General features: G+C 36.5%; 1 protein-coding gene and 1 non-coding gene across 2 annotated transcripts; both read right to left on the reverse strand.

The window, feature by feature from the left end:
* Window positions 1-12,021: 12,021 nt before the first annotated feature.
* LOC130497183 (small nucleolar RNA R71) lies at window positions 12,022-12,128 on the reverse strand. Its single transcript, XR_008936194.1, has one exon. It is a non-coding gene; the product is annotated as a small nucleolar RNA R71 (small nucleolar RNA).
* Window positions 12,129-17,317: 5,189 nt separating this feature from the next.
* LOC108810823 (protein SMALL AUXIN UP-REGULATED RNA 12-like) lies at window positions 17,318-18,281 on the reverse strand. The gene has a single exon (XM_018582899.2). The coding sequence runs from the start codon at window positions 18,198-18,200 to the stop codon at window positions 17,754-17,756; it is 447 nt and encodes a 148-aa protein (XP_018438401.1). The 5' UTR covers window positions 18,201-18,281; the 3' UTR covers window positions 17,318-17,753.
* Between the last annotated feature and the right edge of the window lie 8,392 nt (window positions 18,282-26,673).

Raw genomic sequence — 26,673 nt, forward strand, 5'->3', positions numbered from 1 at the left:
GCTATGGGAGGACGGTTTAAGTCAGTTAAACCGAATTGAATCTTACAAAACCGAACTAACAAAAAATCAATTGAATACTTAAAGACTCTTGTTTGATCTATCTCTTCTATACAACAATTCAAAAGATAAAACCATTAACACATCAACAGCAACCAAGCCAGCTAAGCTGAACACTTAATTTTAAATTTGGTTTTTTATGTACAAGAAAGTCTTATTAGAGAAGTTAGAATCTACGTGAAGGACTAGACCACAGTCTAGTTAAAACGGTTTGAGCTAGCTACATGCTATTTATAATATTTGCATTAAACTAATTACATAAAAATTATACTATTGAAATACAAAAAGATAGTTATCCTCTTAATATTTTGGAAAACACCTCTCCGGAAAAATATTCTCTCGGAAAAGAAAAACCACTATCTGTTCATAGTTCATACCCTAACTCTGGTCTGGTTATTGTCGGTGTCGGATGTCACTCTCTTCCCCTCTACCTCTTGTTTTCCCTTTGATTTCTTCCTCCTGGTCGACATGCATGTGGTTCTGGATTAGCGGAGGCCTAACCGGAGATGCTACTGATGCGTGATGGAGGTGGTATTCGGCGTAATCTGGAGCAGCGACGAGACTCACGAGGCGGTGGAGGAGAAAGGGATCGGATTTTAGGGTTTTTGGATGAGTCAGATCTGATTTTTAAAATTCAGATATCTGATGATTCCAGCTCGGCTACAGCGCGTGGTTCGATAAGATGCCTTCTCCACTATGATTCTCTCTATCAACTCGACGTTGAGAGACATGTAGGAGAAGATTGATGGCAAGTGGCACAGACGGTGAGTTCTGTTCTACATTAGTGCAATCAAGAATCTATTATCGGTTAGGGCAATGTAGTTGAAGCCCACTCTTTTCGACGGACTTGTGTGTTCGACTTGTGTGACTTAGGAGTGAGTCTTAGTAAACCGAAGGTCCTGTACGTGTTTTGGGAATGCGCTTTGGTGTTTTTTCCATTAGCATGCCTAGAGCTTTAGGGTCAGACTACTGCTGTGAGTACCTGGTTATGTGTTTGTATTTGGTCATTTTCAGGTGCAGATTTATTGTCATGTTATGGTGGTGCAATGATCTCTCGTTGGTTGGTTTGTTACTGAATGCAATTGTTATGGGAATCAACGAGGCTTGTTTGTGTGGAGGTGTATGTGGCCTTCTATCTAGGTGTAAAGTGAACATCAGAGAGTGTGTTTCAACCGTATCTGAAAGTATCGTGAAGCGGTCTTGCTTGTCGGCTTATGAGGTCTTCGTTCTTGATCCCTAGTGGGGATGATATCGTTTGGCAGGCAATAAGCGGCAGCGATAGATCCGGGTTGAGAAGACTGTGTATCTTGGGTTCTAGAAGTGGATGGTATCGTTGGTTAGCCGGGGGCAGCTTCGATATATACAGATCACTGCATTTGCTATTTGGACGGTTTTATGCCTTGATTTGTCTTTTTTAGTGTAGATGGTCTTCTTTTGCTGTGTTTTAGTTTCGGTTTTTAGGGTTTATGTTGTTGTTGTGGTTGGTCCGTAAGTTACCCCTTTGATGGCTCAAGCTGCCCCGTTATGGGCTCAAGTTGCCTTTCTTTTGGGCTTTAGTTTATAGGGTATTTCTGATATTTGTTAGTTATTGTATGGAACTCAGTATTTTACGATGAATGAATAATTTCAGAGGAAAAAAAGATACAAAAAGGTATCCGCCCTAGCCTAACTAAACACAATTTTGATTATGTTTTTATATCCATATTTCATTTTCATGAATGACAGCTAAAGTAATAAGTCATTTCCAATATTGCTCACCCCTACTAGTCACATACGATTTTAGGTCTAGATTCGTTCTTTAAAAACCTAAACAATGGGCTTTCAATCGACAAGACCTGCAAGAAATCCAAAAATAATGTAACTGACAACCATTTTCTCAGTTGCCAACCAAAGTGACATATCTTACCTTCCTCAATCTTTGGTTTTCCCTCAAAAAGTTTCTGACCTTTTAAATAAAAAGTTGGTAGAAACTACAAAGACATTTTGCACTCAGTGAAGCAGACCTATTTCTGTTTTATGACTTTTCATAGTTTGTGGTGGTTTTCCTCGCTTGTTCGTTTTCAACTCTTTTTTTCATATATATATAAAGAATCATGATCAATGCGACAAAGATCCATAATTCAAGTGATCGTTGAGACGAAAACTAATATTCCATATGTTATGGCTTCTGGTATGGAAAAGATTAAGAATGTAAGTTTCAAACATTCTATATATATAAGGGCTATAAGAGCACCATTAAAAGGGGTAGCTTAAGGGTGGCTTAGTATTAAAAAAAGAAGAAAAAAGGAAGAAAGAGAAGGAAGAAGAGGCATCGACACCTGATTAAGCACCAACAAGCGGTGTTGCTTGTGTTTTTCGCGGGCCCCACTGACACGTGGCGGTCCGCGATTGGTCTTTTTTTTAATTTTCTTTTTTTAAAAAAAAACCAGAAAAACTGAAAAAAATAATAATAAAAAAAATTTAAACAACCCTACTTAAGCTACCTGTGCATTAACGGTGCTCTAAGGTCTATAGTGTGCCCATAAAGTTTGTTCTGTGTAAATGTGATACTCGTTTGTTTGTCTTATGATTTTTCTCTTTTTATTATAACAACAAATGCTTATATTTGTTTGTCAAAAAAAAAACAAATGCTTATATTTGCTCATAGAAAAATTTATACGAATCCACTAATAACTTATCTGATAGAACTCTATATTTCTAAATTATTTACACACTTATATATTCATGTCACTCAGAGTAACGGTACAATGTTCCCACCTGTAGATATTAATGTATATATTGATGAATTTATAGTTCTGTAAAATATTCTCTTTCTCTTTTCCGGGGGAGGAGGTAATTTTGAAAGTAGAAAAAAATGTTAGAGCATATGCCAGATATCGTATATTTGTGGGGTTTAGGATGGAGACAGGGTCATTTTCATATATACATGTATTGTTGTGAAAGTGTGTCTTATTATTGAATCAAAGTGTTCCTTATATAGGAAATACATGGCGACATAGGTCTAAATACAATGGGCCATAAACGGGCCAAGACTACAAGTAAATATCTAATGGGCTGGACATCCATAAACATAATATTCATAACACTCCCCTTGGATGCCAGAACCATATAGAGCTTGTAGTGTGCTTAATGTTGCCTCATTAAAACCTTACTCGGAAAACCCAGTGGGACAAAACCGAAGTGAAGGAAAAAGAGTACAACACACACTACTCCCCCTGTTCTGGACCTCCGTTCTTCAAGTCTGGCGCATGGACACTTTGATGGTTTAGCTTCATGGGCGCCAAGTCTTGAACTGGTCCTTCTGTTGCCACGTCCCAAACGGATAGGTAGACTTCATAGATGTGTAGTTGGTGTAGACATGGTGAAGAAGTCGGCTAACATTTCTCATGACTGAACTTGTAGTACTTTGTGCTTCTTCATCATTCTCCAAATGTGTATAACCTGTTTGAGACCTTGTATAAACCTGTAACATTTATTAAAACCAAACAATCCCTTTTCTTTTGGGTTTTGTTAGTATAAATCAATCTCAAACATAATAAAAGGATATTTCAATCCTGTCCCATTGCCTCATGTTCGGACATGCCAAATTTATCTAAGTAAAGTGCCAATAACACTTATGGCAGGGGACGTGTATGGCTTTAGTATCAATGTCTTATGGTCTGAACATATCCATAAAACTTATCCGACCTAGTATGGCTTGCCATACCAAGGCGCCAATCATATCAATACATTTCTTTTGGTCGGATGTGCATAAGTCTTAAAAGTACTTATGTAAAGTCTTTCCTGGACCAAGGACACATGCCTTGTCCATAGCCATACCACGATTTGAATATAGTGGTCACTGGAACCGGTTTAGTCGGAACAGGATCGAGGAGACCGAGCCGGAACGGGGCCGGAACAAGACCGAGATGATTACATGGTCCATCTTTCTTAGATAAATTTTGACCATGAATGCCTTAGTATATCCATGATCTACTCGGATCATGCTATGTCCATTGTGTGTGTCCCGTTCATAGCTTTTGACCAAACTCTTCATGAACCTTCTTTATTATATGTCCATAACTTGTTCATGAATGGCTATCATGCTATAATTTGATGTTCATCAAAACTAAGCCACTTTTGGATCAATATGCCGTTCCCCTTACTATGGACGTTTCAGGTCGGACAAGACCGAAGGGAACGGATCGGAACGGGCTGGACTAGAACCAAGATGATTAAGGTCGAACTAGGTCGGACGTGATCCTAGTTGATATGGGTCTTTGGTCGTGAATCTGATGGATTCATCCTCTTATTCTCTTTTGACCATATCACATTCTATTCTTGGTACTTTGGATCATAGATCTCAATACATATTCATGGCTATCATCTCCACTATAGATCATTGTATTCTTATCATAGCCTGTCCAAGAATCAATCAATCTAATCATCCTTTCTTTAAGTATGAACACAAGGAATTTCCTTCATAATATATGCATGGAGTGTTCAGGGACGTTCTTATAGAACTCCTTTCACTAAATATTACTTAGTCTTATCCTTTACATGCATTATATGCCTTATATGCAGCTGCCTTTCGTTTCAGTCCATGAATAGCTTAGGAACAAAATTATTCTATGAGAATTTCTTTTCTCATCTTTCTGATACTCTTATCATTTCTTTATCCAGTGATCAATCATGCTGCTTACTACATTTCTCTTTTCTTATATCCAGACCTTTATCACTTTCGGATTTGTAGTAGCATCCACCACATAGGAGTATATCTCCTTATAATCTGTTCCTTGGTCTTTGTGAGTATCCTTGTGTAATCAAGCCATTCCTTGAATGCTTTAAATAGGAATATGAACACCTTAGTCCATGTCTCACGATTTCTTTTCCTTTCCCACACATGACCCATTTTTCACTGGTTTTATCTTATCAGATGGTGTTTCTATATATGGCCAATACACCCATCTCTTTTATAGATTCTTTGAATCTTTCTTAAACCCCCACAGTTTCTTTTAGTCTATGAATGCATTCTTGTATTCTCGTGGGTTCTGATCCTCGCTTATATCTTTTAAACTCAAGTGCTATTTTCTTATGCATCTTTATCTTTTGTGTATGTATGTGTCGACACTTCTTTTATAGTGTTCCATTGTGTTCCAGACATGAACTAATCGATTAGAGATTTCATTCTTACTAAGAACCTTTATTACCTTGCAGTTTGGCGTCCCAAACTACATGGTCTGGTATCTTAGATGTTCAGCTGCGCAGCCTTATCTAAATGTCTGGTCTGGTTTCCCTTATGACCTCAGATATGTCTTTTATTTGCACCTTTCTTTTTATTTCCGAGGTTCCTTATCTTATGGAACATATTGGTCTATCTTTAGACTCTATAGCAACTTGATTATGTCTCTTCTAGGACATTAATTTCGTGGTGCTTAAGCTGGTATGACTTAGTCATTCTTTTTCTTTTCTTTTCGGGTCTAATTTGTCTGGCATTCTTTTAGCTAGCTTTGTATGATCTTTCTTTGGACGTCTTAAATCATATTCTCTGGTCCGAGGATCTTCCAAGACAAGGATGGTTAATACCATTCCATTTTTTTTATACTTGTATCAGCTTATTTCTTTCTCCCCCTGATGTTGGATAGTCGGATTTAATCATGCAATCCGTAAACCTGGCCTTAATCTGATCACCCATATTTGGCTCAAGGTTTCTTATAAAATCGTGGGAGAAAGCATTCTCATATCCAACATATATTCCCAATCTTATCTCATTTTTTATGAGGTTCCATCCTAGACGGCACATATTATTGTGGTGGTCTATACATAATCTCTTAGGATGGTCTATGTCTGGATCATGACCCTTTATCATTCTTAGATGGGAATATCTATGCTCACTTTATATGGCCTGATGCATATTTTTATTACATGTAAATTCATGTGTTCCCAAGCATTAGCTAGTGATCTTTGTATCACAAAGAATTCGGCCAAGTTCTATCATGGTCATAGACCATGTCACTCGGATTTTTAGTGTTGTTCATGGACCACGGGAGTGTCATTTCTCCCCCTCATGAACATGCTATAAATATTTTAGATGCTTGGAACATTATAGCCTATTGAGTTTCCCTTGTGTACATGTTACACAACGTGAGATTCTATGGGATAACTCTTTTGTGCCTTTTCGATATCAATCTCTGCATCAATTTTAAAGACCTGGATGGCTAGTCCAGTCATGCCATAAAGTGTATAAAATTTTGTGGTCAACCTATCTGGTTACCTAGGCCTTTTGCCTTTATCATACTGATCTTTTAGCATAGTTTAGATCAGTTGGAAGTACAGTCTCGACCATTTTTATGCCTTGGGCGATTTTTACTTTCTTTATAATCTTAAGGAATTTATATTTCTTTTGCCCATTGGTTCAATGCGGAAACCATTTATTTTTAAATCTTTATAACGCAATGGGTCTTTTATTAGGTGTATATAATGCCTTGGCCGAGTGACTATACTCTTATTTATAAACTCATATATACTCTTATCCATATCATAGAGTTTTGGTGTCGAGATTTTTTTCAAGGCATCTGAAGTCTCATAATCCATCTGATCATTTTCTTTTTCATGAGTTTCATACTCTATTTGATCAGTATGGTCATGATCCATGTCATCTTCACCATCTCGGTAAGCCATGTTGGCTTCCGGATTTTTCTTCAAACTCTCTATGTAAAGCTCATACAAGTGCTTTGGAGTTTGGCAATTATTTGCCCAGTGATTACCCATACCACATTTGTGACACAAAAAGATTTTATTTAAGGTTTAAAAGACACACTTCGACCTCGACCTCGACCACGGCTAAAGCCGGGTGTGGTACTGTGGCCTCGTCCTCGCCCATGTGTCTTAAATGTGTCACGACCTCGTCCATAACCTTTCCCACGGCTAGGGCCGGAATGGTTGTTGTGCTGGACGAGATTACTTTCTTTCTTAGGCTCCAAAATCAGCCTAGAAATGTCGGGTAATGATTTTGTACCGGGAGGTCTCATCTCACTGTTTCTCATTAATAACTCATTATTGGTCTCAGCCAATAGTAAACAGGAGATCAAATCAGTATAGGTGGTGAAACCTCTTTCTCTATACTGCTGTTGCAGTAACACATTAGAGAAAGTCTTGTTCAGTTACTTCTTCACCACATTGTTTCAACATTGAAACTATCTTAAACAGAACCGAGTTGTATTCATCCACAGACTTATAGTATTGAAATCTCAGGTTCTTCCACTCAAATTTTATCCTTTGGTAATAGCACCGTTTTATGGTGATCATATCTCCGCTGTAAGGCGGTCCAAAGTTATAGTGGATTTTCTTTACTGGGGTACTGATTTCTTTAGACTCTCATTTAGATGGTGGCTAATAACTAATATTGCCATGTATCAATCTTTCTCGTTTGGCAATATCGCCTTCTGTGATTCATTCACCAAGTCCTTTTGACTTTAGGATAACCTCGGTATCCAGTGCCCATTTTAAATGATTATCTCTTTAGAGATTTAGGACAGCATAATCCAAGTTGATTTTCGACATCTCATATTGTATATCACTCAATCTTTATAAGAAAATCAATCATATAAATCGTGTGATCAAGCAAACAATCGAGTTAATGCTTTCCTAATAAACAAGTCACACGGCTTAGATATATGTCTAAAATATAAAGTTTTTCCTTTTATAGAACATTTCTGAAAATATAAATTTTCTGAAAATAGAAAGTTTCCCTTTATAGTAAGTTTCTAAAAATAGAAAGTTTCCTTTTATAGTAAGTTTCCTTTTATAGTAAGTTTCAGAAAATAGAAAGTTTCCTTTTATAGTAAATTTCTAAAAATAGAAAGTTTCATTTTCTAGAAATATTCTGAAAATATAAAGTTTTTTTTTTATAGTAAGTTTCTAGGGTTTATAAGAAATCGATCATAATTATGTTTTAGGAGATGATCAACTTCAAAGTTTAAAATCGATTTGATCATTCAGATCAATGATGTTTTCGAGATTCAGCAAGCCATTGAGGCTGTGATTTTAATTGATTAACAATCTCATATCGAATTTTAGGTTTAAGAGCTCCGATTTACTCATGGATGGGTTTGGACTTATTAATCTAGGTTGTTAGGGATTTTGCAAGATTTTAATTGTCATAACCTTTAACATCAAACCAAATTCGATTGTTTGTGTTCTCTTTTAGAGTTTCAGACAGTTTACCTTTGTTTAGAGAAGATCTGAAACCGGACCACCAAGAGAAAGAGAGATCGTAGATGGATTAGGGTTTTGACGGCGCAGCTTAAAACGGGAGGTGAGCGCGCGTCTGAAATCGGATTGATGTGACGTTTGCGGCACTGGATTCTTCTCGTCGAGAGCTTCAAATTGATAGGTTGATCATCATCTGAGTCCTTACGGTTAGAGAGATATGACAGTTTGAAGTTGCAGCCGAAATTAGGGTTTTAGGTCATTTGGCGGCGCGTCTTAGAATAGCGATTGAGAGCGCGTCCGATGTCAGATAGAGTCGAGGCCGACGGCGTTGGATTCTTCTCGTCAAGAGCTTCAATTTGATATGTGGCTCGTCGTCTGGATCCTTACGGGTGAAGAGAAAGAGCTGTTTGAAGTAGCGCCGTCAATTAGGATTTTTGAGGTAGCTCGGAATTTCAGAGTTTCGTGCTGATAACGTGTTGTGAAAGTGTGTCTTATTATTGAATCAAAGTGTTCCTTATATAGGAAATACATGGCGACATAGGCCTAAATACAATGGGCCATAAACGGGCCAAGATTACAAGTAAATATCTAATGGGCTGGACATCCATAAACATAATATTCATAACATATATAACATTATCATAACTTTTAGAAAGTATTATAACACATTTCCTCGCTAAGTGCATTTCCTTTTCAAAACTTTACAATCTTAGGTGTATCTGAAAACAGGTAGCTGATATTTCCATATCTACCGATTCTTTGCCAAAAGAATAAAAAATAAAAATACTCAGTTGAAAGGTATATGAAATGACTTTGAATCTAAATGAGTTTTTTCTTTTGTTATAGAAAAATGCGGGAAAATGGCCATTTCATACCCAATAAATCGTGATATGTTCAATTCATACCCGACTTATATGATCGTGCCAAAACATACTTAAACTTATATGGCCGTGCCAAAACATATCCGACTTATAATTTTTTGGTGAAATCATACACCAGTCGCCACATCAGCTGCCATGTCATCTATTTTTGTTCGCGTGAATACAACGTCAGCTAATTTTGCTGGTAAAGATGCCATGTGTATAATTTTTTTTTGAAAAACTAAATAGTCTTTTTATAAAAATATTTTTTTTAAATGTAAAATTTTATAATTTTTATTATTTAGTAAAATTAACAAAAAATAGTTAAGTAATTAAATTTAATCTTATATAAGAGATATATTCGTAAATATTTTGATCCTATTGATATCTCATGTTTTTATAGGTTTTCAGATTCATATTTTAGATTATTATGATCATATTAGGTTGCATTTAGGTCATTAAATTGTATTTGCATGCACATTTGCATATCATAGGGTTTGGAGTGTCCATTTGGATGTTTCAGGTCAAATTCGGAGGTTAACCTTGCAAATTACAGATTTTGTGGCATGTCTGAGAATTATCAAGAGGCGGGAGACCATTCTGCAAATCTATAAAATTCGCCTGGGCTAAATTGTTACAATCAGAAGTACAGGGGTTGATTCGATTGGATGATTCTGCAATTTACAAAGATTGGGGCCGATGTGTAAAAGATCCAGAAGTCCAAGTGCATGTCTTGCAAATACTTAGAACTTCACCATTAGAGAAGATCGAAGCTTCTTCTTCGATCCGCGACGGAGAGCTTGATTCTGACGGTTACGGTGGCCACCACGACGGCGAGGCTTGCTTCGGAGACGACAGAGCACGACATCGGAAGCTTGGACAGAACGCCGATCTTGGTTGCGGGAGGAGCTCGCGGTGCTTGGTCCGGTGACGTCGCGACGAAGAAGCAGACAGAAACGGGGGTTCATGGCTGAGGAAACGACTCAGAGTACGGTTCCAAGTGGCGGAGAAGCTTGGTCGCGAGGCTGAGCACGATGAGGATAGAGACGACGAACCATGGTTTCAAAGCGAGTTCAGAGCGGTGTGATGAAACGAGGACCAGAGGTCGCTGGGAGTTGAGCGTAGCCCAGAGCGGGTGTTGAGAGCGATGTGATGAACCCGCTCGGGAAATTCATCATCAACGAACAAGAATCGGAGCGGCTTGGTGGAGCGGGGTATCAAGGCCGCTGTGGACGCGATTTCAAATGTTGACCGGTTTATTCCGGTTTGATCCGGTTTAATTCAACTGAACCAGCTCGAGTTTGGCATCTACTATATATAGTTTTAGACCTGAAAATCCTAATGTATCTCATTTTCTTTCTAGACTTTGCCTCATTTTGTAAAAGCTTGAACCTTTTGATTATCTAAGGAATTTCTTCATCTTATATCTTGTTTCTCTTAATCATTAACATGATTAGCCTTGAATCTCATATGGATTTGAGGTTTCTCATGGAGATTAGGGAATAGACACATTTTGGATTCATGGATTATGGTGATTGAGGGTGATTAGTGAAGATCTAGAGTGTTTAATGTTAGATCTACTTATTTTTTTGCTTGTTGAGGGTTCTTAATGCTATTTTAGTCTTGATCATACTAAAAAAGATCCTTAGACATTTCCTGCCCGAAAGGTGTATGATGAAATGTCTGAACCAACTCTTCAGTGCTTTTAATGCACTTTGCCAAAGAGATTTGTTGTTAAATGTGTTAAGATTGCTAATAGACTTGTCCATAATGATTGCTTTAGTAATATTCAACCGAAGAGATTTGATGCTTGAGTTACTAAAGCAAATAAGCATTCATCTCGAGAAGTAGCTTGTTTAGTGTTGTGTCTAGGCATAAGGAATTTGATAGTTTGCCACTCTAGCTTGGATCTTAGTCACCCAAAATCAAGTCTCTATTCCCATGAATCCACCTTAGCATTTGATTGAGTTCTTGCACTAGTTTCTAGATTGGATTTGAGATCACCTTGTTCATATTAGTAGGTTCTTACCTTGTTACCATCAATCATCTTTCTATTTGCTTAGATTAGGAAAGTTTGTGTATTCTTGGTGCTATAGATCACTAGTTCTCTGTGGTTCGACAACCTTTCTATACTATCATTTGACTTGGAAGCCTTGAAAACTTCCAATATCGAATTGGCGCCGTTGCCAAGTTCTAAGTTGATTTTGACATTGGGATTTAGTCATTTGCTTGAGACTATGTCATTTTTATTGTTATTGTGATATTGGCTCTGCTTTTTCCTCTTTCTTTTTCATTTCGGGTGTATGAACTTGAGAAGTAGAGGGACTACAAACTTCACTCCTCTAGTACCAGACATTCGGGCTTTGGAAAGAGAGAATACAAGAAGAAGGAGAGAAGAGGAGTAACAGGCTCATTTCAACATATTGGGTTTTGATATGGCTCACCATCAGAACCAGAATCAAGATGGAGAGATCCCTTTGGGAGCTGCCCAAGAGGGAAATGGTCAAGGAGCTGCCAACCTTCGACCACAACACCCACAGCGCCAAGCTCGCGCCATTGGAACCTATGATCGCCCTCACATTCATGGTCATAGGTTGGGAATCAGAGCACCACCTGTGGAGAACAACAACTTCGAGATCAAATCAGGGATACTCAACACCATTGAGCACAACAAGTTTCATGGCCTGGCAGCTGAAGATCCTATTGATCACTTGTACAAGTTTGATCAGTATTGTAGTTTGTCCAAGACAAATTGTGTCTCTGAAGATGCATTCAAGCTGAAGTTGTTTCCCTTCTCTTTGGGAGACAAGGCACATCAGTGGAGAGGTCTGTCCCAAGTGACACTATCACCACTTGGGAGGGATGTAAGGAAGCTTTCTTGGAGAAATTCTTCTCTGCCTCAAGGACAGCTAAGATAAGGAATGAGATCTCTGGTTTCCAGCAGAAGAATCTAGAGAGCTTCAATGAGGCATGGGAGAGATTCAAGGACTACCAAGCTCAGTGTCCTCATTATGGTTTCAGCAAGGAGAGCTTGCTTAGCACTTTCTACAGAGGAGTTCTCCCATCTTGCAGAAACAGGCTTGACACTGCTAGTAATGGTTTTTTCTTGGGCAGAACTGAGCAGGATGTAGAGGAGCTGGTGGAGAACATGGCAAAGAGTGACTCAGTCTACAATGAAGAGTATGATAGAGCCAACAGAGGGGATGACCAGCAGACAAGGAAAGATATCAAGTCTTTGCAAGACAAGTTGGACTTGGTTCTTTCAAACCAATCCAAGAAGGAGCAGGTTAGCTTTGTTGGTGATCCTAGTCAAGAGGTTCCTCCTAAGGTGAATGAAGTTGATGGTTTGGAAGGGCAAGAAGAGCTTTGCTTCATCAACAACAATGGTACATGGTACAGAAAGGAGCCCAACTTTCAGCAAAACAACTACCAGCAAAGACCTCACTACAACAATCAGCAAGGAGGATACCAGGCCACGCAAAGCTACCCTCCTCATTTCAGCAACCAAAGTAATCAGTCTACTCAAGCTCAAGGCAGTTCTTCTCAAGCTCCAGCTTCAGATTCAAGTGTGGATTCTATGTTCAAGAAACTCTTGGAATTTCAAGCCAGAAATGAGAAGACAATGGTTTATGAGTTCAAGAACATCCACACAAAGATTGATGGGAACTACTCTGACCTCAACAACAAGTTCTTACAACTTGCATCTCGCTTCAACATTTTGGAGAGTCAGGTCGCCTCTATGCCATCATCTTCTAAGAGCTCAATGGGATCTCTACCAGGAAAACCAGAAAAGAATCCCAAGGAGTCTTGCAATGTTATCATCTCTACTACTTCTTCAGAGTTTGAGCTGAGTGATTATGAAAAAGAGGTAGATGAGATTGAGAAGCTAGTGTTTGGGACTGAGCTAAGGAAAGTTGAGAAATTAGTTGTAGCAACAGCTGAAGCACAGATGGTGGATAAAGATATGTAAAGGGTTCAGGTACAAGATGAAAGGAAGGTTGAAGCAACGAATCTGCAGAGAGTTGAGCATAGAGCTGAGAAACCGGTTGAGAGGAGAGCTGGCCACAAGCTGAAAGAGGTCAAGCTGGAAGAAGCTCCTGCGGTTGAGCTACCACCGTATGAGGTCCCACTCCCATTTCCACAAAGGATCCTCACCAAAGCTCAGAAGAAGGTGCTCTCCAAGTTCAGGAAAGATCTTAGTGATGTTGGGGTCAGGCTCCCAGAAATCTCTGGTATGCGTGAAGCTCATGTCCAAATGATGCTCATCAAGGACATTCTAGACCACCAAGCAGAAGTGACCGAGCTTTTGGACATCTCCATTTTGAAGATTGATCCACCAGTCCCTCCATAGTCTCTCCCTAAGCTAGAGTCTCAAGGGAAGTTCACATTGTCTTGCTCCCTTGGTAAGATCACTATGAATGATGCTTTGGTTGATTCTGGTGCAAGTGTGAAGGTGATCTCATTGGAAATAGTGAAAAGTCTTGGTATTGAGAGCATGGAGCCAAACACATCTTCTCTCATGTTTGGGGATTCATCTTCTACAACCCCCATTGGCCTCATCAAGGATTTCCCTTTGAAGATTGGAGCATGCACAATTCCTATAGACCGTACTGTTCTGAAGATGACAACTGAGAAGAGAGTTCCTTTGATCCTTGGCACTCCATTTCTCACAACAGTTGGAGCATGTATTGATTTCCCAAACAAGAAGGTCACACTCCTCAATGTGAACAAGACTGTCTCTTACCCAATCCAATCTCCAATAGATGTTGGGTATTGTGGAACAATCACTTGTGTAGAACCATCCATTGAGAAGACCCAAGCTAAAGTGGTTGTTCCTGAGAAAGAAGATCTTGTTGGAGAGTCCTCTAAAAATTTGTGTGTTGAGCACTTGGAAAGTGCTAAAAAGGAGGAGGTGAGTAGAGCCACAAAGGCTGCTCATGAAAAGAAGAAGATAGTGAAAGAACCTCATCCTCCACCTCTTGATAAGACTGGAGTTGATATCTCATGTTTTTATAGGTTTTTAGATTCATATTTTAGATTATTATGATCATATTAGGTTGCATTTAGGTCATTAAATTGTATTTGCATGCTCATTTGCATATCATAGGGTTTGGAGTGTCCATTTGGAAGTTTCAGGTCAAATTCGGAGGTTAACCTTGCAAATTACAGAGTTTGTGGCCTGTCTGAGAATTATCAAGAGGCGGGGGACCATTCTGCAAATCTATAAAATTTGCCTGGGCTAAATTGTTACAATCAGAAGTACAGGGGTTGATTCGATTGGATGATTCTGCAATTTACAAAGATTGGGGACGATGTGTAAAAGATCCAGAAGTCCAAGTGCATGTTTTGCAAATACTTAGAACTTCACCATTGGAGAAGATCGAAGCTTCTTCTTCGATCCGCGACGGAGAGCTTGATTCTGATGGTTACGGTGGCCACCACGACGGCGAGGCTTGCTTCGGAGACGGCAGAGCACGACATCAGAAGCTTGGACAGAACGCCGAGCTTGGTTGCGGGAGGAGCTCGCGGTGCTTGGTCCGGTGACGTCGCGACGAAGCAGACAGAAACGGAGGTTCATGGCTGAGGAAACGACTCGGAGTACGGTTCCAAGTGGCGGAGAAGCTTGGTCGCGAGGCTGAGCACGATGAGGATAGAGACGATGAACCATGGTTTCAAAGCGAGTTCAGAGCGGTGTGATGAAACGGGGACTAGAGGTCGCTGGGAGTTGAGTGTAGCCCAGAGCGGGTGTTGAGAGCGACGTGATGAACCCGCTCGGGAAATTCATCATCAACGAACAAGAATCGGAGCGGCTTGGTGGAGCGGGGTATCAAGGCCGCTGTGGACGCGATTTCAAATGTTGACCGGTTTATTCCGGTTTGACCCGGTTTAATTCAACTGAACCAGCTCGAGTTTGGCATCTACTATATATAGTTTTAGACCTGAAAACCCTAATGTATCTCATTTTCTCTCTAGACTTTGCCTCATTTTGTAAAAGCTTGAACCTTTTGATTATCTAAGGAACCTCATATGGATTTGAGGTTTCTCATGGAGATTAGGGAGTAGACACATTTTGGATTCATGGAATAGGGTGATTAAGGGTGATTAGTGAAGATCTAGAGTGTTTAATGTTAGATCTACTTATTTCTTTGCTTGTTGAAGGTTCTCAATGCTATTTTGGTCTTGATCATACTAAAATAGATCTTTAGGCATTTCCTGCCCGAAAGGTGTATGATGAAATGCATGAACCAACTCTTCAATGCTTTTAATGCACTTTGCCAAAGAGATTTGTTGTTAAAGGTGTTAAGATTGCTAGTAGACTTGTTCTCCATGATTGCTTTAGTAACATTCAACCAAAGGGATTTGATGCTTGAGTTGCTTTAGCAAATGAACATTTATCTAGGGATAGAGCTTGTTTAGTATTGTGTCTAGGCATAAGGAAAGTGCTTGATTGATAGCTTGTCACCTTTAGATTAGATCTACATCACCCAAGATCAGATGCCTAGCCCCATGAGTCCACTTGCTTCATATTAAGAAAGAAAGTCCACTCTTTTATTGCATTTCACGTCTAGTTTTAGTTTACTTCACTTCACTAAATTGGTTGCACTTAGATTAAGCATACACTTGCATTTCCTTTGCATTAGAATCACTTAGGATTGGTTCGACAATCTTTTATATTACAACATTTGGTTAGGGACCCTTGAAAAGTCCTAGCATCACCTATCACAAACCGTCCTTATAAGAGTTATACTAGATCTTGACCCGTGATTGTGCCCATATATCATAATTTGTAAAAATAATTCATATGTTTTATACGATAACATTTTGAGTTTTTATAACTTTTTGTTAATATTAAATAAAAACACTATTGATTAAACATACATATCATTTTTGCTTATAATTTCAAAAAAAAAACTCACTTTTACAAATAAAACATCAACAAACCTATAAACTTAAAAACACAATTATATGATTGAAAATCCAAATTTCATAATTATTAAAAAATCGAAAAATCCGCGCTTAGACAACAAATAAAACATCAACCAACCTATAAACTTAAAAACACAATTATATGATTGAAAATCCAATTTTCATAATTATTAAAACTAAATCGAAAACAAATCCGCGCTTTCCAAGCGCGGATCAAAACCTAGTAACTCTTATAAGGACGGTTTTTGATAGGATCGAAATATTAAAAATATATCTCTTAAATAAGATTAAAATTTAATTAATTAATTAACTTTTGTTAATTTTACTAAATAATAAAAATTTATGAAATTTTACATTTTTCAAAATGTTAAATTTATTAAATTAATATTTAGTTAAAATATTTTACACGTAGCATTCTCGTCAGTACAATTAGCTGACGTAACATCCATGTGAACAAAAATAGATGATGTGGCAGCTGATGCGGCGACTGATGTATGATTTCGCCGAAAAATTATTAATTAGATATATTTTGGCAGCATCATATAAGTTCATGTATGTTTTGGTACAGCCATATAAATCGGATATAAATTGAATATATGGCGATATGTTGAATATGAAATAGCCGTTTTCTAAGAAAAACACACTACAAAAGTGAATATGAAGGACTAAAGAATCAAATCCCGTAAAATTATTACACTTCCCACTCACCAATTATCTATTTGACCACCACATTTACTTCGTACTGGCCTTAGTTAGCCGTTCCATATGCTTGTTCCACATTTACCAAATTACTCATGCCGCCGCAACTATTCGATTTATAGTTGTATAAATATAGACATAACATAAGACCTGTTTTATAAATATACTATGGGAGAGACGCCGTAATAATCTAAACTACCTTCTAGCTTCTAGCACCTGATTCAGGTAGTTTCCAAATAATGTTTAAGTTTAGATTAACAATCGGTTCCTTAAAAAATCATTTTTAACATTAATTAAATTCAAGTGAATGATTATGTGTACCGTAGACTGTACTTTTTACTGGATGGAGAAAGTGAAGACAAAAGAAGAAGAGGTTGAGCACAGTCAGGCGAAACAGAAAATGGGCTAATAGTGTTTACTTCCAGATCCATTACAGTTTTACTTTTTCTTTTTACAGGCTTCAATTGAGGATTATTAAACTTAGATCATAGGTCAAACGGAAAAATATTAAACCAAATAAATCCATTTGATAAGTTTGTATGTTATGTTATTTCATTGCAATTACTTCAAGAAGTATAGTGATTTTTGAAAGTAAGTAGCACAGAATACAATTGGAAGAAAACTACGGAATTACATACTAGAAAGTTGACATATCAGATAAGCAAATTTTTTTTTTCTTTTTTTATGTGACTAATATAAGCAAATATTTTTTTTAGATAAGCAAATGTTCATTTGTCTTATTTACATTTACAGTCTTCAACATGGATTCGAACCCAGGATGACATCGGTGGAACGACTCACCACCATCTCCTTCTCTACCTGTAACCTCGTCTGTCTCGGCTCAGTGAGTATTGAGTTACTCACCAGCAGCCCTGAATATTAAATATTTAGTAAAACCTAAAAAATTTAACCCTGAAGGCCTGAACCGGATTAAAATTAGCACCACCAAAACCGGTGGCAACTCAGCCGAGTCAGTAACGATCAGACCGGGTCAGAAATCGTACAGACCGAAACTCTTCACCATACGACTTTCTCAATGACGCCGTGAAGCAACGGCCTAGATTCGATCAACATTCTATTGATTCCTCCGTGGCATTTCTGAAGATCTTCGGGGCAAGTAAACCGGCTTGACCGGGAAGAATGAAACCGGGAAATGAACCGGATCGCTTCCTCGAAAGCCGATTCTTCGCAAGGGATAACCAACGGTCCCTGGTTCTCGAAACCGTACTCTTCCTCGGCTTGGACAAGGAGATCACTCAGGATCGGATGGTTCAAGTACACCGCGCGCACTATGAATCTCCTGCAACTGCTACCAACACAGACCGCCACGTGTCCAGACGGAACATCGGACGGTACACAACGGCTGAGTGAAGACAACCGTGCTTTGTTGCGCCATCGCCGGAGCATTTGCTTGAGACTCACAATGTGGTGGATCTTGCGGCATTTTACGAGACCTACGGTCATTTTTTTCTATCTTTTCTCCGGTTTAGTCAAAATTGAAGTAGAAAAGTGGAATTTTTTTAACGGGAAAACCCAGAGAGAAAATGTCAGGTGGGAGGGATTTGAGCATTTGGGAGAGAGACGATGTTTAAATAGTGAATGATATACAACTATGCCATTATGTTTTTGATATAATTACGAAATTGTCCTCTCTGTCTCTTCGAAATAGTGATTATTATGGTTAATATCATATATGTATTTGGTTAATTCGTATGGTTCGTATTTAAAGTTTTGTGTTTGATAATTGTGTTAGTGAACTAATTTCGGAAATAATTAATTTGGAAACATTGATTAGTAGTACATGATAAGATTCGTATTTTGATGTATCATCGATTACTTTATTGACTTATTACCTACTACACATATGTAACAATAGTAGGTGTTTTCCTCAATCTTGTGCAGCAATAAAAATTTTAATTCAGATTCAAAAAAAATAAAAATAAAAATTTTAATTTAAATTATATTTAAAAATAAAAATTTATTAATATTTTAAAAATAGAAATCTGTTGAAAAGGAAAATTAAGATAAAATAAATAATTTTCATTTACTTAAATTATATTCTAACTATATTTAAAATCATAATTTAGATAGATTTTTCATTTATTTATTTTGATTAAAATATATTAAATTAACTTGTATAAAATAAAATAAAATTGATATTTTTTATATTATCAAAATATAAAACTAAACAAAATTTCTAAAATTTGTAGATATCAAAAAGAAATAAATGATATTATGATTGAAAATATAAAAGTTTTTTGGAAAGAGTGTATAAATTTTTGAAAATCTTATTTAATAATAAAAATTCTATAATTTAAAAAAAAAACTTAAATATTTTTTTCAATTTTTTTAAAAAAGTTATTCATTATATTATTTAGTGACATATTTGAAAAAAAAAAATTTTAATGATGATTTATGAGTTATTACCATATTATCAAAATTTACCATAAATTGAAATTAACATTAAATGTAATATGCAATCTTACATTTAACCATGAGCCATGTCATCAATTTTAGTATGATATTTATATTTTTTTGGTGAAAAGGAATGTGAAGATGACATGTGTAAAATCACTTCACAAATATTGTCGAGAAGATATTTTATAAATTTTAACAGTAAAACTGAATAGACATTTAAATTTGTTGGCAAACAAACAAAAGGTATTAACTTCTTGACGAAAAAACAACACTAGAATATAAATAATCATTCAAAAAATTGGCAAGATAAAAACAAAACTAAATTCCATTTTTTAACGTCTGATTAATTATAATTATAATATTATAATGCTGAGAAATATTACATAGACGATTTTACAGCCGACAATTCTACCACCATATGAGAATATATGTCCGACTGCATTACTTCAATCCGCCCTATAAAATCTATGTTTAATGATACGCCTTGCACCATGCTGACGACCTCTTGTAACCATTTTTCTCCATAATATGCATAATATGCGTTTTCTGAGTTTTGAACCCAAGATCTCCTAGTATAAAAGCATTAATGAACCCTTAGTCAAATCACTAGACCAAGAGGGCTTCCACAACTAAATTCCATTAGAAGGTATATTTTATAGCCCTAACACCGCCGTAAAGAGAGAGAAAAAAAGCGATCTTCAATCTCACCTTCTCTAGTGTCCGGTGAGCTTCGTCGCTGCTCTGGGAAGGTCACTAGTCTAGTTTTATGTTCTGTTTAGGCTGAGATGAGGTTTTCCAGCGTCAGATAAGTCTTGGATTGGGAATCGATTTCGATTTCATCTTATGTTTTGCTTGTGTTTCTTCTCTAGATCCGTAGCTTTTTCTGGTGTGTGGTGCAGGTTATACCGGCTCTGGTGTGGGTGGGTACTTCTTCCATCGAATCAGGTGTGGCAGAGGTCAGGTATTTCTGGTGGTTGTTTGTTCGTCCTCTGTATTTTTTTCTTCGTTTTGTTGCACTGAAAGTTCTCAGTCTCTCTTAGTTGTTAGCTGTGTTTCAGTTGGTGAAGTTCAGGGGCAGAGATGTTATACTGTTCCTAGGTTTGTAACCAACGGGGTTATCTAGATTACTTGGTAAAGAGCTGTGGAGCCTTAGCTCAATTGCGTGCACTCTTTAAGTAGTTAATTTCCAATTGTCGTCTTCTTTGGCTGCTCGGATTGAAGATCGTATCTCTTGTGGCTTCTTGTGTTGAAGCAGTGTTTTGTTTGGTTCTTTAACGTGTTTCACTGGTGGAACTGTTCTAGGAGGTCTTCTTCGAACTCAAATAATTAGGCTTGCATCGCCTTCTCACTCATCTCTGCTTCCGGCCCCGTTCAGCTTTTCCATTCTCGAAATGCATCGTTTAGCTCCCTATGCTCTCAATCACCTGTCTTCTTCCTTTTATCTAGTTTATGCTTCAGTGTCTGTACTAATCCTTGTATCCAGATGGTGTATATCACCATGCCGGCTTATGGCTCCAAAAGGGTTGCAGACCTTTGCTGGCTTTGTGTACTACCTTATTCGAGTTAATATTAATCTTCCAGGTGACAAAAAAAACAAAATTAAATTCTTAAGTTTCAGATATTAGTAAGTTTTTTTAACTTATACATCCGCTTATATTCACCAAGAAGGGTTTACATAAATTTAACCTCAAAAGAGATTCAACATAACACACTTACATACAAAGAGAACTAGTAACACCTAGTAACACTACTGATGATCCTATGCTACCTGTTCGGTTCGTTGATGTAACTCCACCCATTGAGATTGAACTCTTCCCACAACTCGAAAAAACCGAACCCTTCAACCCCTAAATCGACCACACGAGGCAGTGACAGAGATAAACCGAAACAAGATCTACCCGGGATTACTACTAAAGATTCAGCATTGGTCACCAAATTATCAGCATTACGAAGCTCGGACTAAACACATCAACACCAAAACAGTGCATATCCAGAGCACATCATCTCTCCTGGCTTCCATGTACTCCTCCTTAGCCGGAAAGACGGAAACACGTTCCATTTTGAGAAAAGCGGACTTCAGCAGCAGCAACAAGACTGGTTCAATAAATAGAGCTTCCAATGGTGTGAGCTCGTACCGTCGACGTAACAGACTCACTGCCACCAATGCTGGGAAGTAGAGCGTCACTGTGTGCCACCTGCTGCTATGAATTTTACTTAATCTTAAGATCAAAGTAGTATAGAAAGATGTCAATCAATTCCTAAGTGATCATGATGTAAAGAGAGTACAAGAGAATTCTTAACCAAAGTGCAATCAAGGTAATGAGTGTGTGATTCGAGTAACAATAGCAAGCAAGAACAAGTAACTAAAACTTTCAATCAATCAGAGCAATGAGGACTCATGAGTATAGAGACTTGATTTCAAATGACTAAGATCCAATCTATAGTGACAAGCTATCAATCAAAATGTGTCCTTAAATCGAGATTACTAAATTAAACAAGTTGTTTCCCAAAATAAATTCCCATTTGCAATCAACAATCAAACATAAATTTCCATTGGTTTGATTAAATCAAGCAATCATTAAGTGCTAGTCTAATAACTATATAAGCACCCTAGCATCAATTTCCATTGGCTAGGAAGGCAAATAACAATATCTACTTGGTTCAGATATTTTATCAATCACCTTCCAGATGTGAAATGCATAATGATCAAGATTAGAGTGACCAACATTAACCTAGCATTAAAAACAGTAGATAAACAAAGAAACTTAGATATCTAACACTAAACACCATAGATCTCCTCTTAATCACTTTAATCACCCTAATCCATGAATCCAAAAATAGTCTAGTCACTAATCACCATGTTTTACCTTAAACTCATGATATATTCAAGACTAATCATGATAAAAAAGATGAAATAAACTCATATTTACTCAAGAAAGAAAGATTAGATAGATAAAGATTCAATTTTCACCAAAGTAGACAAGTATTTTGAGAGAAAACAACATATGTCCCAAATTTAGGTCTAAATTGTATGTATAGGCTAGATAAGTCGAACCGGGTAAATCTGACAGTTTTGGATCAACCCGGACATTTTTGGGTTGGATGGGTCGACCAGCGGCCGGAGCTGGCCCCTGGGAACTGGGCGGGCAGGCCTGGCCGCTGCATTTGGACACTGGTGGCGATGCATCTCAGGACACAGATCCGGACCAGGATGGCGCACAGCTCGACCCAACCAAGGTTCATCCATCGGACCATACCGACCGTGCTGTCTACCATATCGATCCGCGTACGTCCGGAATGGAGCTAAGGCAGAAAACACGACTTAACGATGGAACTGACCGACCCACATGAGTTATTTCCCAACCAACTCGACAAGCTAAGACTGATAGTCGAGCAAGAATCCACTTGAGACAAGAAGAATTCGAAGAAGCCCGAAGCTTCTCCCTTTTGTCCCTTCTGGTTCGTACTGCATATGTCCTGATGACCGTACTGACGTCCTTGCTTCAGTGTTAGACCCCATGATGGACTTCTCACTCGGATATTTCTCTAACGCAAGGATCCTTAAGCTATTTGAAGACTTGACTCACGGAGGCTCACGTGCGTATGGAACACCCGGCGGACCGTGCGCATCGAACGGCTCATGTCATGCTCCTTACCGCCATGAACTAGACTGGTTCAGATGAACCTGGACAGTAGGTGAAGGGTCACCTTGACCAGATCGCATGAGAAAAGGAGTCTTGACTATCTTTATTATTTTCAGTCTTCATTTGTATTTCCTAGATATGTTTTTCCCAAAATCTTTATGTATTTCTTTGACCATTGCTACTATAAATATGTAATCACATTCCATGAATAAAGCAATCAATTTATCCTTCTTATTTTGAGTTTATCTCTTTGTTCTTTGTCAAAAACACTTCTTTGTTTCTTGGTGTGTAATTTCCAAGTAAACACCCTCCTTATTGTTGGACTAGTGCGTCATATCTAGCAACAATCGGAGTTGGGAATATCAGCAGCCTTCTGAAACTATTGTGCGATCCTTCGATCCACCCTTTCTCCTTGAATTGCATCATGCATCTCCTGAGATCATATACATCCTAGTCCAGCTCAGTGATCTACTAATTTAGGGAATATCAGGTGGAAAGAAAGTTTGGACTATGGAAGCTGGTCGAGGCTGGCGGGCAGAGCTGGCCACTGGGAATACTCGGGTACTGATATGTGTCTAGTAGATTGATCATAACTCCTCCAATACAGCTCCAAATGATTAGGCAATTTTTTCGTTTTTGTTATCGAGCTGAGACTCAATTAGGTTTCTGCAGTTTCAGGTTGTTAGAACTAGGGATCTCGCCGACAGATCTTTTGGCCAAGTGTTCTATATTATTGTGATGAGTAAGCATTTTCTGCAGTTTCAGGTTGTTAGAACTAGGGATCTCGCCGACAGATCTTTTGGCCAAGTGTTCTATATTATTGTGATGAGTAAGCATTTTCTAAACCATATTGTACCCTCATAGGCTAAGAACAAAAGGCAGTGGCATATTAAATAATAATTACATGGATGTATCAAAGAAAGAGTTATGTATATCAATGAGCAGAAAGATATCTATAGCGTTGGGTAATCGGGATCCCAATCGGGTATCGATTCAGGTTCATTCCGGTTTTGGGTATTTGGGTTCTTGAATTTCATTCGCATTTGGATATTGTAAAAGTTCAGATTCTGTTCGGATTTGGTCGAGTTAGGTCTGGGTTTAATTACATATCCAAGATCCAATGAAACCCAAAGTAGTTTCGATTTCGAATCGGATTATTGGTTCCAAAAATATTGACTTGTACTTGAATAAACTCAAATATATATCCAGTAATTTCAGTAAAGTTTTTTACGTGGTTTCCTTAAACCATATTTTTTTCTTTCAAAATAATTTTGGGTGACTTTTCTATCAACTGTACATGATTCTTCTTTAAACAATACGTAACGACATCAGATATAGCATGACAAACTAAAGCTGTATATGAACGAAATCATAAAAAGGAAATGTAAATGAATTAAAATTAACAACTAACAACTCTATAAATCTAAAAAAAAATCTTATTTAAATTTTTAAAAGCCATTGTTTAAAATTGAGAAAAAAAATAAATTGAATACAAGTGAAATTATCAAAATATAAAAACATTAAAATTAATCAAATACCAAAAACATATATTAAATTAAGTACTTGAGTCAGTTATTCATATAAAGCTAATTATTTTAGATTTTCAGTAATATCTTAGTGTATTTTCGATGCATATTAGAAACTGAAATCATATTTTGTACAAGTTCTTTTCAGGATTTTGATTTTTTGGGTTCTATCGGGGATATTTATTTAGGTTTTGGTTCGGTACTGATAAAATCCATGACCCGAAATACCATAAACATTATCTATTTGATATTTATGTCGGGTTCGAATCGGTTTGAATTCATTTTTATTATATCGGGTTTGGTTCAAGTTTTGGGATTCAGTTTATTTGCCCAGGCCTAGATATGTACATCGATGTTCTATCGTTTTTAGTTAGAATTAGATTTAAGATATGCATTAATTAATGTTTGTATGATGTGTTGACAATTTGATTCGGGAAAATTGTCTTTTAAATCACGAACTTTCAAATTTGGTTGAAAAAAAGCCTGAACTTTCTCTTGGACCATTTAAAGCATCAATTTAATTTGACTAGCCATTTTAAACATCAATTTAGTTTGACTAAACCAAATTAAGCACGACGTTAACTCGGATAACAGAATGATTAAACAGAGTTAAATGTCGTCTCTAATCTCCGTTAAGTCCAAAACGACGTCGTTTAAAAATCTTTTAAAAATATGCATTTGAGTGGAATCGAACCCGTGACAATAGACACACACATGTAAGGCTCAAACCACTAGACCACTTAAATATTTTTTAACATGATTGACTAGTAATAGTTAGTATTGTGAAACCTCCAAATCATCTTATTCAACCCTAAATCCCTAATTAATTTTATAAATATTAAAAATTGTAAATAAATTATTAACTATTCAAAAATTTGTGAACATTACTAAAAATATTAAACTTATAATAATTATTAACTTAACTATAATATTAAGTTTTATTTACAAGTATTATTAAAAATACTACTTATAATAAAAATCATTTTGTTTTATTAGTAATTAAAAATCATCTAGTAATTAAAATTATAATTAACAATCATTTGGTATACTATTAATTAAAAATTATAATTAATTATTATTATAAATCAGACAAGTTATTATTAACTATAATTGTTTATTATAATTTTTAATAATACTAAAAGATTATATTTTTAAAAATCATAATTTAAAATCATTTTGTATTATTATTAGTTAAAAAATATAATTAAAAATCATTTAGTTATTTATACTCACAAAATTTCAAATAACTAATAAGCTATTTACAAGTTTTAATATTTATAAAATCATTTAGGGATTTAGAGTGGAAGAAGATGATTTGGAGGTTTCACAATAATAGGTATTATTAGTCAATAAAGTTCAAAAAGTGCAAGTAGTCTAGTGGTTTGCGCGTTACATGTGTGTGTCTTTGGTAACAGGTTCGATCCACCCAGATGCGATTTTTTAAAAGATTTCTAAACGACGTCGTTTTGAACTTAACGGAGATTAGAGACGGCATTTAACTCTGTTTAATCATTCTGTTATCCGAGTTAACGTCGTGCTTAATTTGGTTTAGTCAAACTAAATTAATGTTTAAAATGGCTAGTCAAATTAAATTGGTGCTTTAAATGGTCCAAGGGAAAGTTCAGGCTTTTATTCAACCAAATTTGAAAGTTCGTGATTTAAAAGACAATTTTCCCAATTTGATTCCTAAAGGAAGTTTTTATCGTTTTTAGTTAGAATTAGATTTAAGATATGCATTAATTAAAGAGGGAATTGGAAAATGACATATTTTGAATTTAAATCTGTCTTATTATGACTTTTGATCTTTTGGTCATGTTTTATCATTTTGTAATGGGAAAAATTTAATTAAAATTTTAAAATTATAAATAAAATATGAATTATATAGTTAATTAAATATTAGAAACACAAGTATGATTATTTATATATTTAATATTTCATATTTTATTTTATGTCCTAGCTGAGCATATAATACTCATTTTCGCTATCAACTTAGTTTAGAAATCAGATACTAAGTGTTATACACATATCTATCGTTGGTATATATTGCAAACTAAACATTTTTATATATTCTACCTTTGCTATAATTCTTTTGGTTGTATTCTACCAGGGTATCGTTAGTCTACCTAAAGCTCGTTTACGGCTTCTAAAATTAACTCTAGGTTTTACCTTATCTTGTTTATGTGTCATAATATGTTCACCTATTACCTAATGCTACATGTGGGGAAGATTATATTTTTCACCCACTATGAAGTGTTCTACTATAATATATTTCTCAAATATATTCTAAATTTACCCAAAATATTGCATAATATCTATTGTATCTCATTAATTTAATTTCAATAAAAGGTA

This window comes from Raphanus sativus, chromosome 6, assembly GCF_000801105.2.
Source record: "Raphanus sativus cultivar WK10039 chromosome 6, ASM80110v3, whole genome shotgun sequence".
Lineage (NCBI taxonomy): Eukaryota > Viridiplantae > Streptophyta > Magnoliopsida > Brassicales > Brassicaceae > Raphanus > Raphanus sativus.